The sequence below is a fragment of the Nomascus leucogenys genome, chromosome 14 (assembly GCF_006542625.1).
Source record: "Nomascus leucogenys isolate Asia chromosome 14, Asia_NLE_v1, whole genome shotgun sequence".
Classification (NCBI taxonomy): domain Eukaryota; kingdom Metazoa; phylum Chordata; class Mammalia; order Primates; family Hylobatidae; genus Nomascus; species Nomascus leucogenys.
The window spans coordinates 350118-372895 of NC_044394.1; the positions used below are offsets into that span (position 1 = coordinate 350118).

Below are 22778 nucleotides of genomic sequence, written 5' to 3' on the forward strand. Positions count from 1 at the left end.
AAAGACAGCGTTTCACCATGATGGCCAGGCTGGTCTCGAATTCCTAACCTCAAGTCATCCGCCCACCTCAGCCTCCTAAAGTGCTGGGATTACAGGCGTGAGCCACCGCGTTCAGCCAGATTTCTCCTAACTGGATATTCAGGTTTCTACTGAGGGGCTCCCAGAACCCCAGCTAGGCCACTACCCAGGTGTTAGCCGCTCTGCCCCCTCAGCTCTGTGAGAAGAATCGCAAAAAGCAGGTGATATGAGAATGGGCTGCATGGCTGAAAGGTGATCTGGGTGCAAATGCTCTATCCCCAGGGTGGGACGTCATGCGGGAGTCCTGCCAGGTGTACAGGAAACACTGTAATCCCGTGGGAAGGAGCTGGGCCCTGGAACAAGACTCCCTGGGTCTAATCCCAGCATCAGCCCTGGGTGTCAGCTGTCATGAATGTGAAATGATCATCCTGGCCCACAGCAGGAACTCAGTGAACCAAAGCCCCTTCCAGAAGCACATTGGCCAGTTGAGCCTGCGAGCCATCCCTGCAAGGGGCCAGCAGGCGCAGCACAACCAATTTTTGTTTGTTTGTTTGTTTGTTGTGTTGTGTTTTTGAGAAGGAGTCTCGCTCTGTCACCCTGGCTGGAGTGCAGTGGCGTGATCTCAGCTCACTGCAACCTCCGCCTCCCAGGTTTAAGCAATTCTCCTGCCTCAGCCTCCTGAGTAGCTGGGATTACAGGCATGTGCCACCACGCCCAGATAATTTTTTTTTATATTTTTAGTAGAGACAGCATTTCGCCATGTTGGCCCGACTGGTCTCAAACTCCTGACCTCGGGGGACCCACCCTCCTCAGCCTCCCAAAGCGCTGGGATTACAGCACAGCCAGTTTTTGACCCCTGCCCCCAGGCCTTCCAAAGGCTGAGGGAGGGTGAGTAGGGATCAGCACGTGTCCTTGCTCTCTCCACGCCTCCATTGCTGCTGAGTCAGTGGTCTTGTCTGTCCATCCCTTCCCTATCTGGGACTTCAGGAGCTGCCCTGCAGTGGTGGCTTCCTTCTCCACTACCACACAGGAATAAGGAAGTAATGACTCTTCTCATGACAGAGCCTGTCAACAGGGCTTGGGAAGTCCCTGGCAAAGCTGGGGCAGAGGGCTCCGGAGTCCTCACCCCCACCTACCGCCTGTATGAGTCTGCAGTGATTTCAGCTTCAGTGACCATGAAGTCTGCCATGAGGGGGCCTCTGCCACGTGGTCCATTCTGGATGCGGGACCTTTCCCCTTATCAGCCCCATCCAGCTGTTTAATCGCATTATTAAGGAAGCTGTTGTTGCTGTGGAAACTGTGTGGGTGATGGGGGAGGGGGCTGTGGGCTCAGCTCTCACCTCCCAGCAGTGCTCTTCAGAGCGGGAATGAGAGGAGAGCCTTGAGTAGGGATCGTCCATCCTGCCCTGCAGGGATTCAGGGAGTGTTACAGGGTCCAGGGAATAACCTTCACTGGCCCTGTCCTCACCTTCATTTTACACATGACTTTGAGTTGGAGACCCACCTGGGTGCCAAGAACTGTGGCCTCGGTACCAGGGAGAGAACACTGTGTTCCTGGGCATGAAGCTGCAGAGGCTGGGGCTGGAGTTGGCACCCTCCATTTATCTATTTATTCGTTTGTCCAATAGATGGTTATTGAGTACCTTCTCTGTGCCAGGCCCTGCTCTAAGCAACAGGAAATACCATCAACTGCAGAATACAGAGCTAAAGAATCTGTCTTCTTGGAGCATATACTCTAGTGGGAAGAGGCAGTAAAACAAGAATCATAAAGGCCAGGTGCGGTGGCTCACGCCTGTAATCCCAGCACTTTGGGAGGCCAAGGCAGGAGGATCACTTGAGCCCAGGAGTTCTAGACCAGCCTGGGCAACAAAGTGAGACCCCATCTCTACAAAACAATTTTAAAAATTATAAAATAAATGACTCACATATATAGTATCGTAGAAGGTGTTAAGGGCTATGGGGAAAATAGAACAGGCTAAAAGGAATGGGGAGCAGGGACAGGTCGGGGGTTGGGTAGTGAGTTACAGTTTTAATTAGTAAGATCAAGGTGAACCTCCAGGAGAAGGTGAGATCTGTGCAAAAACTCACAGGTGATGAGGGCATGAGGCATGTGGATATCCAGGGATAGAGCTGCTGCCCCAGGCAGGAGTAGGCCTGGAGGGTTTGAGAACCTGCCTGGCAGCCAGTGGGGCTGGGGCTGCCAGAGAGGAGAGGTGGGGAGATGTGGTCGATTCTGGATCTATCAGGGTGCACCAGGTGAAGTTGCCTTTTTATGGATAATAACAGTTGAAGGTCAAGTGCGGTGGCTCATGCCTGTAATCCCAGCACTTTGGGAGGCCGAAGCAGGAGGATCACTTGAGCCCAGAAGTTCGAGACCAGTCTGGGCAACATAGTGGGACCCCATCTCTACAAAAAAACTAAAAAATTAGCTGGGCGTGGTGGCGCATGCCTGTAGTCCCAGCTACTCAGGAGGCTGAGGCAGGAGGATCACTTGAGCCCAAGAGGTCAAGGTTACAGTGGGAAAAAAAAAAAAAAACAGTTGAATGTGGCACTGTCATGCCATTCAACCTGTAATTTGAAGGTAGAGTGGACAGGGTTTGCTGAGAGACCGGATGTGGGATGTGAGAGAAAGAGAAGAATCAGGGGCAACTCCAAGGACTCTGGCCTGGGAAGAGACAGGAGGAAGGAACTGCCATACCGGGCCAGGCAGGCTAGAGAGGCAGGGACGGCCAAAAGCTCAGTTCTGGACGTGTTTTGTATGACATGTCCCATAGATGATGTCCTGGCTCAGGGTCTGGAGTGAGCCAAATAGGGAGTTAGGGGTGAGAGCCTGTGTGGGCGGGTGACCCCTGCCTCCTAGGGAGGGCTCTGCCCAGCTGGGACATGCTTATCTCAAGGAAAGGAGCCCAGGCTGAATGCTCTTGAGGGTCAAAGCAGCCACCCAGTTCTCACAGCCCCAAGGTCCCCTGGTTGTTGCCACAGAGCAGGTGTCTGCAAAACCGAAACACGGGCCTGACAGCTGGAGGCTCCATCACCCGCTTCCCTGAGTGTTGTCCCGTTGCCATCGAGGTGCTTTGCTGTTCATTCTCTCCCACCTTCTCCCCGCTGTGGGGATGCTGTCATTACTCCCATTACTCACAGGTGGAGACTGAGGTTCAAGGGCACGAAGGGGCTCACCAACAGTTGCATGGCTCAAAAGTGGCAGAAGCCATCCTGGATTCTCCGCATCGGGGTTGGGTTCTTCCTGTGGCCACTCCCCACCCGCCTTACAGAGCCACCGGCCTGCAAGCACACAAAGCGATTCCCACCATGTCCCCACGCCTGGGCGCCTGTCCTCAACATGCACACTCCCTTGTGAGTCAGTGGCCCCGTGTGGCATCACAAAGTCTGGGTGCCTGCCCTGGCCACACGCTGCTGGGCGTCCTTGAACCTGTTGACAAAGTGGGTGTAGTTTCTGTTTTGTACACTGGGCCTAACAGTGCCCCTCCTATACACCTCTGGAAGTTGTCCTGGGACAATATCCAGATAACAACTAGGTAAGTGCAGTAATAAAATGCCGGAGAAACGTTAGGGGCCTTTATTTTCCTCACTTAACTGGCTGCCAGGGAAAAGCAAGGAAAGGTCAGAGGCTGGGGTGCCCCAGAGAGGCCCCATGTAGGTGAGGCTCCAGCTGGGCCCAGAGAAATGGGATGTACACTCCAGGCCCAGAGACCTGAAGATCTGGGTTCAGGGCAGCTTTGGGACAGGCTATCTGGATGGCAACTAACTGGGGTACCTGACCAGGCCTAGAGGTGTGTCCTGTGACCCAGTGTCCAGCCCTGGGCCAGCATGTCAGAGACTCAGCAGGAGTATGTGGGTCCTTGGCTCACACTGTTTGAGAAATTACTGAATACTGAATAGGACTCTAGAATACAAGGTGTACATGGTACAACTTCTGCCCACCTGGGCCTTCAATGAAATGCCCCCAAGCAGCATATCCCTGACTGCATGCTCCACAGAGCAGGGATAGGCCTGCCCAACGTGCCACTGTATCTGCAGAACCCAGCCCACTGCCTGACTCACCAAGGCCCTCACCAAACATTGTGGAGGGCAAGAGTGACGCTCCAGGGAAGGGGATCTCTCTAGGAGGAAGGGTGCTCAAGATGAAGAAGGTGGGTTTTCAGCCAGGCCTGCCACCGCTCCCTGAAGTGGTTAGGATTTTGACAAGTGGTAAAAAGAGGGACTAGGTTGAGCAAAGGGGTATGAGCAAGAATCTCAGAGCAGATTTAGGATGAAGCGAGTTGGCTGTGGGGGGAAGGGAGCAATGGGAAAGGAGGTGGGAGGAGATGCCATGGGGAGGTCTTGAGGACCAGGTTGGGTGCTAGGATGTGGCTTCATGAGCAGCAGGAGTCACTGCAGGTTTGTGGGCATGAGGCGAGAGGCACAAAGCTGTATTTTGGGAAGAGCCATCTTGCAGGTGGGCAGGCACACTGGAGGGCAGAGGGCTGCCCCAGATGGGATTAAGAAGGGAAGGCAGGCCGGGTGCAGTGGCTCACGCCTGTAATCCCAGCACTTTGGGAGGCTGAGGCGGGCAGATCACAAGGTCAGGAGTTCGAGACCAGCCTGACCAACACGGTGAAACCCCGTCTCTACTAAAAATGCAAAAATTAGCTGGGCGTGGTGACACGCGCCTGTAATCCCAGCTACTCAGGAGGCTGAGGCAGGAGAATCACTTGAACCCGGGAGGTGGAGGTTGCAGTGAGCCGAGATTGCACCACTGCACTTCAGCCTGGGTGACAGACCGAGACTCCATCTCAAAAAAAAAAAGAAGAAGAAGAAGAAGGGAAGGCAGGTTGGGGAGGTTGGGGAAAGGAAGCAGGGAGTGCAGATCACTGCCCTTCCATGAGTTGTTTTCTTAAGATGCTAGAACTTGGCCAGGCATGGTGGCTCACCCCTGTAATCCCAGCACTTTGGGAGGCTGAGGCTGGCGGATCACTTGAGGTCAGGTGTTCCAGACCAGCCTGGCCAACATGGTGAAACCCTGTCTCTACTAATAATACAAAATTTAGCTGGGTGTGGTGGCGTGCACCTGTGGTCCTAGCTACTTGGGAGGCTGAGACAGGAGAATCACTTGAACCCTGGAGGCAGAGGTTGCAGAGAGCTGAGATCGTGCCACTGCACTCCAGCTGAGGTGACAGAGTGAGACTCCATCTCAAAACAAAAACAAAACAAAAACCAAAGCCGGGTGCAGTGGCTCATGCCTGTAATCCCAGCACTTGGAGGCCGAGGCGGGCAGATCACAAGGTCAGGAGATCGAGACCATCCTCGCTTACACGGTGAAACCCTGTCTCTACTAAAAATACAAAAAATTAGACGGGCGTGGTGGCAGGCACCTGTAGTCCCGGCCAATCAGGAGGCTGAGGCACGAGAATGGCGTGCACCTGGGAGGCAGAGCTTGCAGTGAGCTGAGATCACACCACTGCACTCCAGCCTGGGTGACAGAGTGAGACTCTGTATCAAAAACAAACAAAAAAACAAAAACCAAAAATTAGCCTGGCGTAGTGGCATGTGCCTGTAATTCCAGCTACCCAGGAGGCCGAGGTGGGAGAATCACTTGAACCCTGGAGGCAGAGGTTGCAGTGAGCCAAGGTCGCACCACTGCACTCCAGCCTGGGTGACAGAGCGAGACTTGGCCTTAAAAAAAAAAAAAAATTAACCAGGCGTGGTGGTGCACACCTGTAATCCCAGATACTCAGAAGGCTGAGGCACGAGAATCACTTGAACATGGGAGGCAGAGGTTGCAGTAAGCCGAGATCGTGCCACTGCCCTCCAGCCTGGGTGACAGAGCAAGACTCCATCAAAAAAAGAAAAAAAAAAAGATGGGAGAACTCAGAACTCAAGCATATAGATTATTCAACAGTTCACATAGCCAGATAGTCCAAGGCCAGCTGTGGGCTTTGAATGCCACAGTAAAATGTTTGAATTTTGCCTTCTAGGCAGTAGGCAGCTACTGAAAGTTTAAAGGGATGGTATACTATTATTCCTTCTTTCATTCATTTATTCAATAAACACATATGTGTGTGTATATATATTTATTATATATGTATATATATTTTTAAAATATATATATTTATATATAAATATATAAATATATATATAAATATCTATTTGTATACAAATATATATAAATAGATATTTATATATAAATATATTTATATATAAATAGATATAAACAGATATTTATATATAAATATATTTATATATAAATAGATATAAATAGATATTTATATATAAATAGATATAAATAGATTTAAATATATTTTTATATAAATATATAAATATATATTTTAATCTATTTATATATAATATATATTTTATACCTATTATATATAAATAGATATAAATATGAATTTTATATATTTTTATATATATAAATATATATTTTTTATATATTTTTATATATATATAAAATGTATATATATATATATATTTTTTTTTTTTTGAGACGGAGTCTCGCTCTGTCACCCAGGCTGGAGTGCAGTGGCGCAATCTCGGCTCACTGCAAGCTCCGCCTCCCGGGTTCACGCCATCCTCCTGCCTCAGCCTCTCCGAGTAGCTGGGACTACAGGCGCCCGCCATCGCACCCGGCTAATTTTTTGTATTTTTAGTAGAGACGGAGTTTCACCGTGGTCTCGATCTCCTGACCTCGTGATCCGCCCGCCTCGGCCTCCCAAAGTGCTGGGATTACAAGCGTGAGCCACCGTGCCCGGCCTATATATATGTTTTTTAAGAGTCCAGGTCTTGCTCTGTTGCTCAGGCTGGAGTGGAGTGGCATAATCATGGCTCACTGCAGCAACAAACTCCTGGGCTCAAGAGATCCTCCCGCCTTAGCCTCCGTGTAACTGGGACTACAGGTGCCTGTCACCAGACCAGGCTAATGTTTTAAATTTTTGTAGAGACAGGGTCTTGCCATGTTGCCCAGGCTGGTCTCAAACTCCTGGCCTCAAGTGACGCTCCTGCCTTGGCCTCCCAAAGCACTGGGCAATGTCCCTGGTCTTCAATAAATATTTGATTTATTTAAGCAAATCTTTTTTCTGAGCACCTACTATGTGCTAGGTGCCATTCTAAGTACTTAGGATACATAGATAAATAAAATAAAGGTTCTTCCCTTCAAAGAGCTTACATGTCAGCAAGTAAAGGAAAAGATGAGAGAAAATATAATAAATTAGTAAATTATATATCATGTCAAAAGGTGATAGGTGCTATGGAGAAAAGAAAAAGTGGAGAATGGTGGGAGAATTGGGAATACAGGGGTGGGACACAGGTGGCAGTATTAAACAGGATGGTCAGGGTAGGCTTCGTTGAGAAAGAAAGACTTGAGGATGTCTGGGGGAGGAGTGTTCCAGGAAGAGAGAAAAGCAAGTGCAAAGGCCCTGAGACAGGAGCAGCAAGTGCATTCAGAAACAGCAAGGAGGCCAGTGGCTGGAGTGAAGCAGGAAAGGCAGGGAGAGGGTCATGGGTTGGGGGAAGGGACATTGTGCAGGTCCTTGCAGGCTATTGTAGGGTGTATGGAGTGAAGATGTCAAGTCAGCAGTTAGATATGGAGCTGGAGATTTGGGGAGCAATAAGCTGGAGAGATGGACTTGAAAGTCATTGGCATATAGATGGTACATCATATGAGACTCATGGGATTGCCAAGAGGGTGAGTGCAGATAGGAAGGAGGCAGAGAAGAGGAAAGGTCTGAGCTCCGGGACCCTCTTGCACCAGGCAGGGGAATCAGCAAAGAGACTGTGATGGCACGGCCAGAAAGGAAGGGGAAAACTATGCAGGATCTGGGCCCCCAGGGAATCTGAAGGGAAGAGACCAGAAGTCTATGGCAATTGCTCATGAAGAGATGAGGGTCTGGCCAAGGGGCCAGGTGGGAGGAACCAGGTAAGAGATATTATCATCCCAATGTTACCCTTAAAGAAACCAAGGCCCAGAGAGGGGAGAGGTTAAGCACCTAGGTCAAGACCACACAGCTTAAGTGTGACTTTTTTTTTTTTTTTTGAGACGGAGTCTCCCTCTGTCACCAGGCTGGAGTGCAGTGGCGCAATCTCGGCTCACTGCAACCTCCGCCTCCCGGGTTCAAATAATTCTCCTGCCTCAGCCTCCCGAGTAGCTGGGACTACAGGTGCCTGCCACCACACCCAGCTAATTTTTGTATTTTTAGTAGAGACGGGATTTCACCATGTTGGCCAGGCTGGTCTCGAACTCCTGACCTCGTGATCTGCCCACCTCAGCCTCCCAAAGAGCTGGGATTACAGGTGTGAGCCACTGCGCCCGGCCAAATGTGAGTTCTTTTAAGCCAAGTGTGAGTTCTTAACCTTTCCCTGCCAAGTCTCAAACACCTCTTTGTCCAGCTACTATGCTTCCATCAAGAATCAATAGGACCTACGTCCCTACAGGTGTCAGGGTAGCTGGGAGAATGGTGATGCCCTTGGCAGAGGCGGGCAAGGCCAAAGGAAGGGCTGGTTCTGGCAGGGAGTGAAGGATCTTGCTTTGAGAGGTATTGAATATGAGGTGGCTGCAGACAGATGGTGACTCCATCTGAGAGGCAGCAGGAAGTAGGGGCTGAGGCTCAGGAGGTGATTTGAGCTGTTGATCTGGATTTGGGACTCCTGAGGACAATCTGTGAACAATGATGAGAGAGAGCACCAAGGACCAAGGTCAGAACTTGGGGGCTAGGGCCCATATCCACAGGGTGAACTAGAAGGAAGATAAGGAGACCGCGAGGAATGCTTGCCAAGAAACCAGGAGACCAGAAAAGAGTGGTTTCCAAGAGATGGGGAAGCCCACACTGTTGCAGGGAGGTCCTGCATAAAGTCTGAAACGGGTCTATTTAACTCGCCCTTGGAGGCTGGGCACGGTGTCTCACGCCTGTAATCCCAGCACTTTGGGAGGCCAAGGCGGGTGGATGACCTGAGGTTAAGAGTTTGAGAACCAGCCTGGCCAACATGGCAAAACCCCGTCTCTACTAAAAATACAAAAATTGGCCGGGCATGGTGGTGGGAGCCTGTAATCCCAGCTACTCGGGAGGCTGAGGCAGGAGAATCACCTGAACCCCAGAGGCGGAGGTTGCAGTGAGCTGAGATCACACCACTGCACTCCAGCCTGGGAGACAGAGCAAGACTCTGCCCAAAAGAGAAAAAAAATTGTAGTTGGAGGGACTTCTGATTCTGTAGGGTGGATTGAACACAAGACTTTATCTCCAGTCCTTCCTGATTTTCCATCAAAATGACAGTAAGGAATAAAAAATGTAAACCTACAAGGACAAAGAGAAGAGGAGACAACAGCAAACAAGGTATTAACACCTTTTTAGAAAGTGAGAAACAGGTCGAGGAGTGATCACTGACACAGCAGAGAACAGCTGAAACCAAAGGCCATTTGGAGTCTGTAAAAGCTCGGGGATTGGAGGGCTGAAGGAGGCAAGGGGAAGAGCAGGGCTGAAAGCAGCGGCTACTAGGAGAATGCGTAAGGAGAGATGAAACACCCAAGATACTTACCCATCCCCTCTCAAAGCCAGGCAAATTCCAGCCACCTCACAGAAGACCAGCAGTTTATTCTGTGGAATTAAGTAAAAGTCTGCATACTGAAGGACAGAACCCTCAGCCCTCACTCCTAAATTGGTCCCAGAGAAAAGACCTCCAGATTCTTCCAGTTGTTGGGGGAGCCTTCCCTAAAGGACCAAGTTCCTACTTGATCACTCTGCTGTGAAGCCCAACAGGCAGTAAGCTTGGTTCTCAGTACTCTGTCTTCAGTAGCTGTTTCTTGGTCCTTGGTCCTGGGTACTCTCGCTCATCATTGTTCACAGATTGTCCTGAGGAGTCCCAGATCCAGTCCCAAATCCACCTGCCCCTGACACACAGAGCAGCCAACTCTTTAGTGTCTTACTCCAAAATATTGAGACAGCCAAGCCGCAAGAATCACCACAGGCCGGGTGTGTTGACTCACACCTGTAATCCCAGCACTTTGGGAGGCCGAGGCAGGCGGATCACTTGAGGTCAGGAGTTCGAGACCAGCCTGGCCAACATGGCAAAACCCCATCTCTACTAAAAATACAAAAATTAGCTGGGCATTGTGACACATGCCTGTTATCCCAGATACTCAGGAGGCTGAGGCAGGAGAATTTCTTGAACCTCAGAGGCAGAGGTTGCAGTGAGCTGAGATCGCACCACCACACTCCAGCCTGGCGACAGAGGGAGACGCCATCTCAAAAAAAAAAAAAAAAAAAGAAGCACCACACATTTGAGGAAAAATTCTGTTAAAATAAAAACTTTAGACAAATTAAATTTAGCAGAGTTTATCTGACCAAAGAACAATTCATGATTCAGCCAGCATCCTGAACCAGTAGAGGTTCACAGAGTTTTACCACCCAGCAATATGGGCAGGCAGTATTAATGGAAGAAAAAGGAATTGATGTATAGAAACAGCTTGATTGGTTACAGATCAGCATTTGCCTTATTTGGGCATGTTCTGATCAGCTGGCAGCTTGTGATTGGCTGAAAATTCTGCTATATTTGGCTGAGACTTGGCTGCTTATTGTAAGAATATACTCTCAAGTTACGTTGCAGTTTGTTTACATATTGAATTATGCTACAGTCCACTATGTATGGAGTCAGCTTTATGCCTGGGTGACAGAGTGAGACTTTGTCAAAAAAAGAAAGGAGAGGAGAGGAGAGAGAGGAGGGGTGGGGAGGGGAAGGGAGGAAAGGAGAAAGGAAGGAAGAAAGGAAGGGAGGGAGGGGAAGAAGGGAGGGAGGGAGGGAAAGAAAGGAAGGAAGGAAAAAAGAAAGAGAAGAAGGAAGGAAGGAAGGAAGGAAGGAAGGAAGGAAGGAAGGAAGGAAAGGAAGGAAGGAAGGAAATAGGCAGCACATAAAATAAATTTTTTTAATAGGATCACAGGTCACTGTGAACAATAGCCATTCATTAAAAGACTTCAGAGGCATATACAAAAAGTTACATAGTTGTAGAAAAAGCTTAGCTCTTTTAATAGCGAGTTCTCAGTTTTCTTAAGTGATCAAAAACCTAACAAAGACAGCATGAAGCACAGGAAATTATTTGGGTAGAACACAGAATCTTTGTTTTCCAGGCCAATTACCTAAAGAGAAAGAAAAACCTTTTACAATTTCCTATTATGATCAGATCAATAATCTAAGAACACCATGTTGTTTTAATGGAGAGAACCAAATTCTAGTTTTGCATCAGTGTAATTTTGATATTAATGCTAGCTCTTATCGCCCAGGCTGGAGTACAATGACACAATCTCTGCTCACTGCAACCTCCGCCTCCTGGGTTCAAGCGATTCTCCTGCCTCAGCCTCTCAAGTAGCTGGGATTACAGGCGCGTGCCACTACACCCGAGTTATTTTTTGTATTTTTAGTAGAGACGGGGTTTCACCATGTTGGCCAGGCTGGTCTCGAACTCCCGACCTCAAGTGATCCACCCGCCTCCGCCTCCCAAAGTCTTGGGATTACAGGCATGAGCCACCGCACCCGGTCGCTAACTTTTATTCTTAAAAAACTTGTAAATAATTACCTCCTAATCTTAACCAGTTTGATCACCCATAAAATTTCTTTCACAAGATTCATCTTCCACAAACCTCCTACAAGTCTCGTATCTATTCACCTTTTATCCTATACTTTTCCTCTTCTCATTTTCGAAAAGTCAGTCATCGCACTTTAGGACAAAATTTATTCTCTTTTTCCCTTATCAAAACAAAACATCCTCACGTCTTAATAGCTTTTTTCCTTAGCTTCCTTTGTATATTTCTTTTTCATATATTCCTTTTTCTTACCTTCCTTGTATATTTTCATATAGATTTTCCCCCTTATTGTTTCTATAATTGTAGCTACATATATTAATTAGAATTCTTAACCCCGGCCAGGCGCGGTGGCTCATGCCTGTAATCCCAGCACTTTGGGAGTCCGAAGTAAGCAGATCACTTGAGGGCAGAAGTTCGAGACTGGCCTGGCTGACATGGTGAAACCCTGTCTCTACTAAAAATACAAAAATTGGCTGGGCGTGGTGGCGGGCACCTGTGATCCCAGCTACTGGGGAGGCTGAGGCAGGAGAATCGCCTGAACCCAGGAGGTGGAGGTTGCAGTGAGTCGAGATCAAGCCACTGCACTCCAGCCTGGGTGACAGCGCAAGACTCCATCTCAGAAAAAAAAAAAAAAAAAAAAAAAAAAAAAAGAATTCTTAACCTTTAGTGACCTTAATTTCCATGGACATTAGAAAGTAAGCATTTGTGAATTGTGTGTCACACCAGCAGTAGATTGGTAAATCTATGAACCATAATGTCTAGAAGCATGAGCTTTCTCATAGTACAATTTGTCAGTGTGGCACACAACATGTTTATCAATGGTCCAAAATGTCTTTAGTCTCTCTGTAATAATAAACTGTAAAGGAGGCAAAATTTCATTTGTATCCCTTTAGGTTTTTCGTTTGTTTGTTTTGTGAGTCCTGAAAACTAAATTGTTGTTTGTACAGATTTCCCTCCTCCTCAACTTTCTATTCTTGATGCTAAGAGTGTTAAAACCTTCTGGTGGCTGAGCGTGGTGGCTCACGCCTCTAATCCTAGCACTTTGGGAGGCTGAGGCAGGTGGAACACTTGACCTCAGGATTTCGAGACCAGCGTGGGCAACATGGTGAAACCCCATCTCTACAAAAAATACAAAAATTAGCCGGCTGTAGTAGCTTGTGTCTGTAGTCCCAGATACTTGGCAGGGCTGAGGTGGGAGGATTGCTTGAGCCCAGGAGGCAGAGGTTGCAGTGAGCCGAGATCTTGCCACTTGCACTCCAGAGTAGGCGATAGAGACCCTGTTTCAAAAAAGTAATAATAAAACCTTCTGGTATAGGAAGGACATCTTTTACATGGGAATTTTATCTTACATTCATTTAACTTACTTATTTTCAACACTTATGCTTGGATTGCCTATAAAGATGAGATAATAAACAACTAGTCATCATTTTGTTTTTCTTGTTGACAAATTTTATAATATAAAGACAACATAAGCTTGTGTTACCAGTAAACCTAGATAGGAAATCATGCATCTGTATGATATTTAATCCCCAAAACTATGAAAACATGTCTGTTTCAGTCAAACCAACAATATTCTTCTTTGCCAAAGATTACCCAAGTCAGATGAGCTGCAAAAGCATTTGAGGTAGTTCTTAATTTTCTGAGAGAATACTTCATTTATATATATAAGCACTTATTTTTCTTAAAGCCAACAAAATAGAGCTCTTTTATAATTTAATTTTGAAGCATTAAAAGGAGATAGAAACTATGATACCTATATCATACATACAGACATATATAAACATAAACAGCAACGGATCTTACAGCTTTCATTTAAATATCTTAGCCATGTTCCAGGTACAGTAATATAAAACTCCTGAATTTATTAAAGAATATCTGGATCCAAATTGCTCTACTGGCCAATGGAACAAGATTTCTTGCCCAGATGACTAAAGCTTTTGAATAAGATTTGTGGAGGGGCTTTTAAGAACTTTTTCGTTTGATTTCTGTAAGGAACCTATTATAAAGAAGCAATTTTTTATTCATTTAATCTTTTAGATGCCTCTGTGTACCAATTAAAGAATGCATCCCATTGCTTTTGTGGCATTTTTGAACCTGTCTTTTCTAATGCACCTTGCAAGTGAACAGTTTTATCTAGGTCAAAACTTTCCCACTGTGGCCACTGTAACTCTTAAGCTGTCCTCAGCAAAGTTAACCCATTTTTCCAAAAATACACATGTTCCTCATAATTGTTGTTCATAAAGTTAGCCACTGTCCCAGAAAGTGGCATCTCAGACTCCTGGAGTCCCAGACTCCTTAGTTTTGGAGGAACTCACTTTAAAAAGGCACCTGCCTGAAGCTTTTAACTGGATCCATTTCAGTTAATTATCAGATCTGATTTGCTCGTGGACCCAGTCCTATCTAAGAATTGTTCAAATAAACTTGGAGAACACAAAACACAAATTCCTGAAGCTTGGAATCTGAGATAGAACTCACCCATGACCTCCAGTTGCTATAAGAGAACAATTGGCACAATGCGCCCTGTCAGGTACCCTTACCTGGTCACTCAATGCTCCTGAGGGTCACTGGATTTCTACTTCAGATCCCACTTCTGACACCAATCTGTTAAAAGAAAAGCTTTAGGCCAGGCACGGTGGCTCACACCTGTAATCCCAGCTACTCAGGAGGCTGAGGCAGGCGGATCACCTGAGGTCAGGAGTTCAAAACCAGCCTGGCTAACATGATGAAACCCCATTTCTACTAAAAATACAAAAAAGTTAGCTGGGCGTGGTGGCATGCACCTGTAATCCCAGCTACTCAGGAGGCTGAGGCAGGAGAATGGCTTGAACCTGGGAGGCGGAGGTTGCAGTGGGCCAAGATTGCACCATTGCACTCCAGCTTGGGCAACAAGAGTGAAACTCTGTCTCAAAAGAAAAAAAAAACCTAAACCAGTAAAGGCTCAAAGAACTCCACCTGACCATATGGTCAAGTAGTACTTACAGACAGAAAAAAAGTGACATATAGAAATAGCCTATTTACAACTTGGCATTTGCTTTATCTGGACAGATCTAAGCAGTTTAAAGTCTGCAACTGGCTGAAAGCTCAGTTGCAGTGATTGGCTGAGATTCAGCTACTTGTTACAAGAAACTCTCACGTTAGGTTTGTTTACATATTAAGTTGGGTTTCAGTTCACTAAGTAAGGAGGCAGCTTAAGGCCAAATTTAATCTAATTTAACACCTCCAGCTTGAAAGACAAAACCAAACCAAATCAACCAAGAAACAGAAAAAAGAAAATCCAAAGATTTATGAGCATGCATAGCTTTGATAAAAATAAAAATAATAATTATTTAAATTGGCAATTAGAAAATAGTTATATCCTCAGGTAACAGATGTCTCTAGGTGGATGAGATTGTGGGTGGTTTTTCTTGTTGTTGATATTTTCTGTGCATCTCTAAAAAAGCATCTAATGCTCTGCAAAGAACATAAGAAACAGATTAGTACATTAGTGGCCTTGGAGGAAACAATCTCAGTAAAACATGTGTTTATTAATGAATGTATTCCCCCATCCCTTTCCAAAAAAGTTCGTAAGTGTAGTTATACTCAAAGGTAAGAGGCAGTCTTGTCAGAGCCAGTAAAGTAACCAACCATCCTGGTTTGCCCAAGACCAAGCAGCTTCCCAAGACACTGGACTTTCAGTGCTAAAACCAGAGAAGTCCCATCCATACTGGGAGAGTTGATCACTCTAGTCTGTGTAATTTGCAAAGACTCTCCATATCCTTTGGTTCCTGTGAGCCTCAAATCCACCCAGTGAGGTACAGGTGGGCCAGTGGATGGTCACCTCCATTCAGAAGAGAGGCAGCTAAGGCTCAGGGAACCTCCCTATCCCTGACCTGGGAAAGGCCTTAAGAGAAAGTGGTCTTTTAAACTGTGTGTATGTATCACTTTGACAAAATTAAAAACTAGTTTTAAAAAAGAGTGAGGACCAGGTGCAGTGGCTCACTCCTGTAATCCCAGCACTTTCAGAGGCCAAGGCAGGCAGATCACAAGGTCAAGAGATCGAGACCATCCTGGCTAACACAGATGAAACTCTATCTCTATTAAAAATACAAAAAAAATTAGCCGGGCGTGGTGGCGGGCGCCTGTAGTCCCAGCTACTCCGGAGGCTGAGGCGGGAGAATGGCATGAACCCGGGAGGCGGAGTTTTCAGTGAGCCGAGATCGCGCCACTGCACTCCAGCCCGGGTGACAGAGTGAGACTCCATCTCAAAAAAAAAAAAAAAAGAGTGAGGCCCAGGCGCAGCGGCTCACGCCTGTAATCCCAGCACTTTCGGAGGCCAAGGCAGGCAGATCACGAGGCCAAGAGATTGAGACCATCCTGGCCAACATGGTGAAACCCCGTCTCTGCTAAAAATACAAAAATTAGCTGGGCGTGGTGGTGCACGCCTGTAATCCCAGCTACTCAGTAGGCTGAGGCAGGAGAATCACTTGAACCTGGGAGGCAGAGGTTGCAGTGAGCCAAGATGGCACCACTGCACTCCAGCCTGGCAACAGAGTGAGACTCTGTCTCAAAAAAAAAAAAAGAGTGGGAATCCAGAATGATAGAAAGAAAATGAGCCTGGGAGGGATGAACTGCAGAGGACCATAAGGTAATATGGGAGCAGTTTTGCAGGTGTATACAACTGTCGAAACTCACTGATTGTACACTTTAATTGGGTGCAATTTTTGTTGCCCTTAAATTATGCCTCAATGAGAGAGAGAGAGAATATAAGGAAATGGGGGCAGCCATGGCGTCCTTGGAGAATTCACACTTGGGACAACGAGTGCTCATTTGTGTATTTGGTCTCTCTTCTCACCTGTCTTCCGCTCCACCCGTCTCTGATGGAACATCTCTCCAGCTAAGCCATCTTCCTCAAGACAGCCCAATTCTCTGTGGGGCTGCCACAGCACTAAACTGTTCTCTGTGCCCCCAGGACTCCAACCTGTCTGTGCACACAGAAAACCCGGACCTCACTCCCTGCTTCCAGAATTCCCTGCTGGCCTGGGTGCCTTGCATCTACCTGTGGGTCGTCCTGCCCTGCTACCTGCTGTACCTGCGGCACCACTGTCGTGGCTACATCATCCTCTCCCACCTGTCCAGGCTCAAGACGGTCAGTGGCTCAGGGATCTCCTCCCGATGGGGCTGGGCCCTGGGGATTCTGCTTTTATTTTTTAATCTAATTAATTAATTAATTTAGAGACAGAGTCTCACTCTGTCGCCCAGGCTGGAGTGCAGTGGCACGATCTTGGCTCACTGCAACCTCTGCCTTCTGGGTTCAAGCGATTCTCCTGCCTCAGCCTCCTGAGTAGCTGGGATTACAGGCACGCGCCACCACGCCCAGCTAATTTTTGTATTTTTAGTAGAGATGGGGTTTTGCCATGTTGGCAGGCTGGTCTCCAACTCCTGACCTCAGGTGATCAGCCTCCCAAAGTGCTGGGATTACAGGCATGAGCCACTGTGCCCAGCCAGGATTCTGCTTTTAATGAGGCCCTCTCCCACCTCCTCTGCTGGACTAGGTTCCCCAGTCTCACCTGACAACTGAGAATATATACAGCCAGCTGACATATTCCCCACTTGGGAAAGTTTAAGCAAGTTCAGCAACACTCTCCCCATCCCCAACGAGCTTCTGGCCAGCTCCATTCCCAGACCTCAGTGCCAGTCCCAGGCAGGTCTAGTGGATTCTGGTGGCTTCAGGTACAAAGACCCCTTCCCAGTGAGGACTGTCCTTGCCTCTGGGGATGGAGACTCCAACCTGTGCTCTCTTCACAGGTCCTGGGCGTCCTGCTGTGGTGCATCTCCTGGGCGGACCTTTTTTACTCCTTCCATGGCCTGGTCCATGGCCGGGCCCCTGCCCCTGTTTTCTTTGTCACCCCCTTGGTGGTGGGGGTCACCATGGTCAGTGTGGGGCCCTGGGAAAGTGGATGGGGGAGGTCTCCAGTGGGTTGTGGACTGTGATAGGGAAACTGGGCTCTGAGGAGAGGGCTGGACATGTTGGGAATGCGAAGAAGAAGGGGATGGCCCCAGAAACTTCTGGCCATGTGGGATGGGGAGAAATGGAGGCAGGTCCAGATGTGTGTGTTCTGCCCGGGCCTCCCTGCCCTCCCTGCACAGCTGCTGGCCACCCTGCTGATACAGTATGAGCGGCTGCAGGGCCTACGGTCTTCGGGGGTCCTCATTATCTTCTGGTTCCTGTGTGTGGTCTGCGCCGTCATCCCCTTCCGCTCCAAGATCCTTTCAGCCAAGGCAGAGGTAAGGTCGGGGGAGAGGGGAACCTGCCAGGTTTAGCCCTGATAGGAGGGTGACCTCAGGGTTCAAAGTCACTGCTGGGTCCCAGGTCCCTCCCTCGAGGCTTTGAGTACAAACACAATTGTGTTGTTCTCCACTTGCTGCATTTCTACCTGGAAGCAGGCTGAGGAGGGGGCACCAGTGTAACACAGGAATGAGCAAAGATGCCACCACTGTTGGACCGTCATGTGAGGTGCACAGCACCCACCCACCAAGTGCAATGTCTGACGTGGGGGTCAGTCAGTGTCCGTGTAATGAACACATGTATGCAGACACGTGTGAAGAGTTCTGGCTTACCTAGAGGTCCCATTAGCATGTTCCCTTCCTTTCTTCCCGCCTCCCTCAGTTCCTGGCCTTCCTCTTGATCTTCAGTGGCCATGATGTTGGGCTGGTGGGATGGAACACTGCAGGCCAACCTAGTGCCTCCCATTTCTCCATCTCAGCGGGAAGCAGGCAAGGAGAGTAGCTAAGAACATAGGCCCTGAACAACCCACTTACTCCCCATGTGGGCTCAGGCGGGTCGCTGAAACCTTTGGAGCCTCATTTCCTTAATTGCAGAAAGGGCATCATCAGCTGTTCTGCCTGTAGGCTGATGTCCCAGTTAGACAAGGTCGTGTAGGTAAGGTGCTGGCACCACACCTGGTGCTCGCTGAATCAGAGCCCCCTTGTGATCCCTCCCCATCTCTCAGAGTCCTCTGAGTGGGGACCTGGAGGCCCCCAGGTGCTGCCTCCTGCCCCAGAGGAGCCTGATGCCCCAAGGGACTCTGCAGGGCAGGGGCTGCAGGCCCAGGCTTTTCCAGTGCTTCTGACGCCCCTCCACTCTCCCACCCAGGGCAAGATCTCAGACCCCTTCCGCTTCACCACCTTCTACATCCACTTTGCCCTGGTACTCTCTGCCCTCATCTTGGCCTGCTTCAGGGAGAAACCTCCATTTTTCTCCACAAAGAATGTCGACCCTGTGAGTTTCCCATGGAGGGTGCGGGGGGCTCCACAGCTCAGTCCTCAGCCCAGCTCTGACCAGCAGCCCCCAACTCCTCCAGTTCCTTTCAAAGTGGGAGAGAGGTCATCTCAACAATCTGTAAACTGGGGCTTGGAGCAGGAACAAGGGTCCCCTCCATTTCCCTACTTTGCTTTGAGAGGGTGGTGGGCACTCCTGATTCCCCCATCCTATTCTCTCGCCTTCTAGAACCCCTACCCCGAGACCAGTGCTGGCTTTCTCTCCCGCGTGTTTTTCTGGTGGTTCACAAAGTGAGTTGGCTCTTCCACCAGCCCGGGCCAGAGGGAGGGGAGGGATGGAAGGTGAGATGGAGGAAGGGGAGCAGGGCAGCAGTTTAGGGACCTGGCTGGCCACCTACCCCATCCCCCACCGCAGTGGGCACGGGGCAGATGAGGGTGGGGAAGTGGTCTGGGAGGAGGGCCAAATGCAGAGGCCTGGCCTGGCCCAGCGCCGCCCCCAGGCTACAGGCCAGCCCTGCATCTGGCAGGCTGTGGCGACAGGCCCAGGAGGCTGGAAGAAGACTGTCCTTAGTTCTGAGCTCCTCTGTTTGTGATAAACTTGCGGCCTGTCATCTCCTTGGCTGCACCTCAGAGCGGTTTGAGCGGGATAACTGTGTCTGTGACCTGGGTGACAGCTCATTAACCCCACAGCACTGAGGAAGCACCCGAGGCTGGGGCCGAATTCCCCAGGCCTCGTCCTCACCCAGGGCCCCAGCCAGCGTGGATTCCATCACCAGGGCCTGGGCTGGGGAGGAGATGGGGCACCTGGGGAGGAGGAGGAGAAGGGGGTAGTGGTAGGGACTTGGGAGGGAGAGCCAGTGACCTCCAGCCTATTCACTGAGGAAATGAAGGAGACCTTTCATGGTCACAGTGCCCGAGGGAGACCCTCCTTTCTGGAGACCTGGGGCCCTGGAGACACTGGCCCTTGGCTCCGGGCTGCTACACCCTGACCCTCTGCGGGGCTGCCTGCCGGGCCTCACCTCCCCCCAGGATGGCCATCTTTGGCTACCGGCATCCCCTGGAGGAGAAGGACCTCTGGTCCCTGAAGGAGGAGGACAGATCCCAGATGGTGGTGCAGCAGCTGCTGGAGGCATGGAGGAAGCAGGAAAAGCAGGCGGCTCGGTGAGGCCCTCCCCTTGACCCACCACACCACCCAGCCCCTTCGCTTACCCCAGGTCTCCTGCAGAGGACGCTGGTAGACCTTGGAGGGTGGCATTGCTGGGGTGGCGAGCAGAGCAGGACCAGGTGATTTCTTGGCAGCCTCGGGACCATTCTACGGGCAGCTTAGGCCTGGATGGGGCTAGTTCTCCCAGCTCTGGTGGGGGCAGGAGAACGGCTGGCACTTTGGAGCAACTACTCCATCCCAGGTCCCATCCTAAGGATATAAATGAACTCACTTAATTTTTCAACAGCCCTAAAGGGTAGGTTCTAGTGTCCCTGTGTTATAGATGGGGACACTGGGGCTGGGTGTGGTGGCTCACAGCTGTAATCCTAACACTTTGAGATGCCAAGGCAGGAGGATTGCTTGAGTCCAGGAGTTCAAGACCAGCCTGGGCAATATAGTGAGACCTTGTCTCTACAAAAAATAAACAAAATGAGCCGGGCATGGTGGTGTGCACCTGTAGTCCCAGCTACTTGGGAGGCTGAGCTGGGAGGATCATTTGAGCCCGAGAGGTCAAGGCTACAGTGAGCTGAGATTGTGCCACTGTACTCCAGTCTGGCCAATAGAGTAAGACCTTTTCTCAACAACAACAAAAACAGATGGAGACACCGAAGCACAGAAATTTAACAGAGGACCTCCCAGGGTCCCCAAGTTGGTGGTGGCAAAGCTGGAATCCACATGGAGCCGGCTGTCCCCAGAGGTCCTCCTCATATCACTGCACCACCCTGCCTGACTGAAAGGGCTGATTCCAGGGCCAGGAGCCAGCACACTCCTGCCAATTCTGCCTCCTTCTGTCTGGAGGCAGCGGCTGAATGAGATGATCTTCCCCTGAGGGGTCTTCCCACTGGCAGCCTCCTATCAAGGACCATAAACCTGTCTCTGGCCAACGGCCTCGCCAAGAGAGCTGGTGCTCAGCATCATCCTTCTCCACCCAATTCCGACCCCAGGATTGAACCCTCCCTCCTCCCATCCACAATCCAGGCCTAGGAGTTCAATGTTTGCTCAGCCCGGAACTTCCGGTTGTCACCAGCTGTTGGAGGAACCCGGGCCTGGGTGTGGTTAGCAGTATCCCGGCTTTCATGGCTTGGAGCCTCCAGGAAGACCTATGGGCCCCCAGTCTGCCTGCTGCACCCCCTCTCAGTCCCTCCATGCCACTCCACCCCCTTCCTGCTTAGCTGCCTGGTGGCTGTACCAACAGCCATCCTTGATCTTATCTCCCTTCCCTCTTGGCATCCTCCCTGGAGCCAGCACTGGGGAGGCAGGGAGAGGGCCTGACGCGGGGGATAGCTGGGTTTTAGAGTCCTTGTGGTAGCAGTGTGGCCACCCCTTCAGATGCCCTCTGGCAGCTGAGGACAGAGTCACTTGTGCAATTCTTATGCTGTCTGTCCCCCTCCCAGCTCTGAGAGCCAAGAAAACAGCTCCTTCCTCCTCCTCACTCCTAGCCAGCCCAGCCTAGCCCTTGGCTTCCTGGAGCCCCTGTCCCCATTCCTAACCCACTGCTTCTTCCTCCCTGGACCAGACACAAGGCTTCAGCGGCACCTGGGAAAAACGCCTCCGGTGAGGACGAGGTGCTGCTGGGTGCCCGGCCCAGGCCCCGGAAGCCCTCCTTCCTGCAGGCCCTGCTGGCCACCTTCGGCTCCAGCTTCCTCATCAGTGCCTGCTTCAAGCTGATCCAGGACCTGCTCTCCTTTATCAATCCGCAGCTGCTCAGGTCTCTCCACACTCCGGCTCGCTGCAGCCCTGCCCTGGGCAGCAGGGCTGGCTGGCTGGCCCAGAGGGCTGGGCCCAGGGGAAGGAACAACGTACAGTGAAAAGAACCCCAGACCAGGAACCAGGGAGGCTAGCTCCACTTTCTGTGTGACCCTTGGCAAGTGGCATTGCCTGACTTGTTTCCTCACTCACAGTCAACTTAGAATTGCTGTGCATACACTACGTACCAGGCACTGTGGTGTGTGCGTTAACAAGCTTTGGGTCTTTAAACCTTCCCAACAATCCTATGCGGAATTGCCCCATTCCCATGTCACAGATGAGAAAGCAGGAACTCAGAGAGTTGAAGTGACTTGGCCAAGGGCACACAGCAAAGAAGGAATCGGGTCTGAGTCCAGGACTCTGAGCTCCGAGTGAGGTGCTCTGTCCCCACCATCAGGCTCTAACATCTGTCTCAGGAGTGGCTTGGACTAGAATGAGCTCTCAGATGAGAGGGTGGGAAGGAGAGCTGCCTGGTAGCTAAGTCCCCACCTCCTTGCCCCTCCGTGCATGCATTAATTTGTTCAGCAAACACTTATTGAACCTCCAGGGTACCAGAATGGTGCACGATACTAGGGATACAGAGGTCAATAAGACAGGGTCTTGAGGTCTTATGGGAGAAACCAGTGTGTAAATCAATTAGAATTCAGTGGGGGCGGAAGTGTTCTCGAGTGTCTGGAAAACCCCAGGAGGGGCAAAGAAGCCAGCCTGGGACGGAGCAGGAAGCGCCCACTGGCTTGGGAGGTCAGCAAATTTGGAGAGACAAGTAGGTGAAGAAACAGGGGAAAGTTCAGCCTCAGCTTAGTCACAAAGCCCTGAAACAGCATGACTCAGGTGTTTCTGAGTGGCAGAGGAAATGGCAACGAGAGGGAGGGGCAGGAAAACAGAGAGAGGGAGAGCTAAGGATATCCTTGAAAGATCTGAGCCAGGGAGGGGCATCTGGCTTCAAGGATCTCCTGCCAGGAGTGTGGGGGATGTAGGGCAGGGTGGCT

The 22778-nt window shown here is 49.8% G+C and overlaps 1 protein-coding gene across 1 annotated transcript in view; it reads left to right on the forward strand.

The window, feature by feature from the left end:
- The window catches only part of ABCC3 (ATP binding cassette subfamily C member 3), a 57518-nt gene that overhangs the window by 5103 nt on the left and 29637 nt on the right, over positions 1 to 22778 (forward strand). Inside the window, exons 2-8 of the mRNA XM_030827564.1 lie at positions 16531 to 16707; positions 17367 to 17492; positions 17709 to 17846; positions 18715 to 18840; positions 19069 to 19130; positions 19869 to 20000; positions 21560 to 21751. Of these exons, the coding sequence (XP_030683424.1) occupies positions 16531 to 16707; positions 17367 to 17492; positions 17709 to 17846; positions 18715 to 18840; positions 19069 to 19130; positions 19869 to 20000; positions 21560 to 21751 (953 nt within the window). The remainder of the gene's footprint in view (positions 1 to 16530; positions 16708 to 17366; positions 17493 to 17708; positions 17847 to 18714; positions 18841 to 19068; positions 19131 to 19868; positions 20001 to 21559; positions 21752 to 22778) is intronic.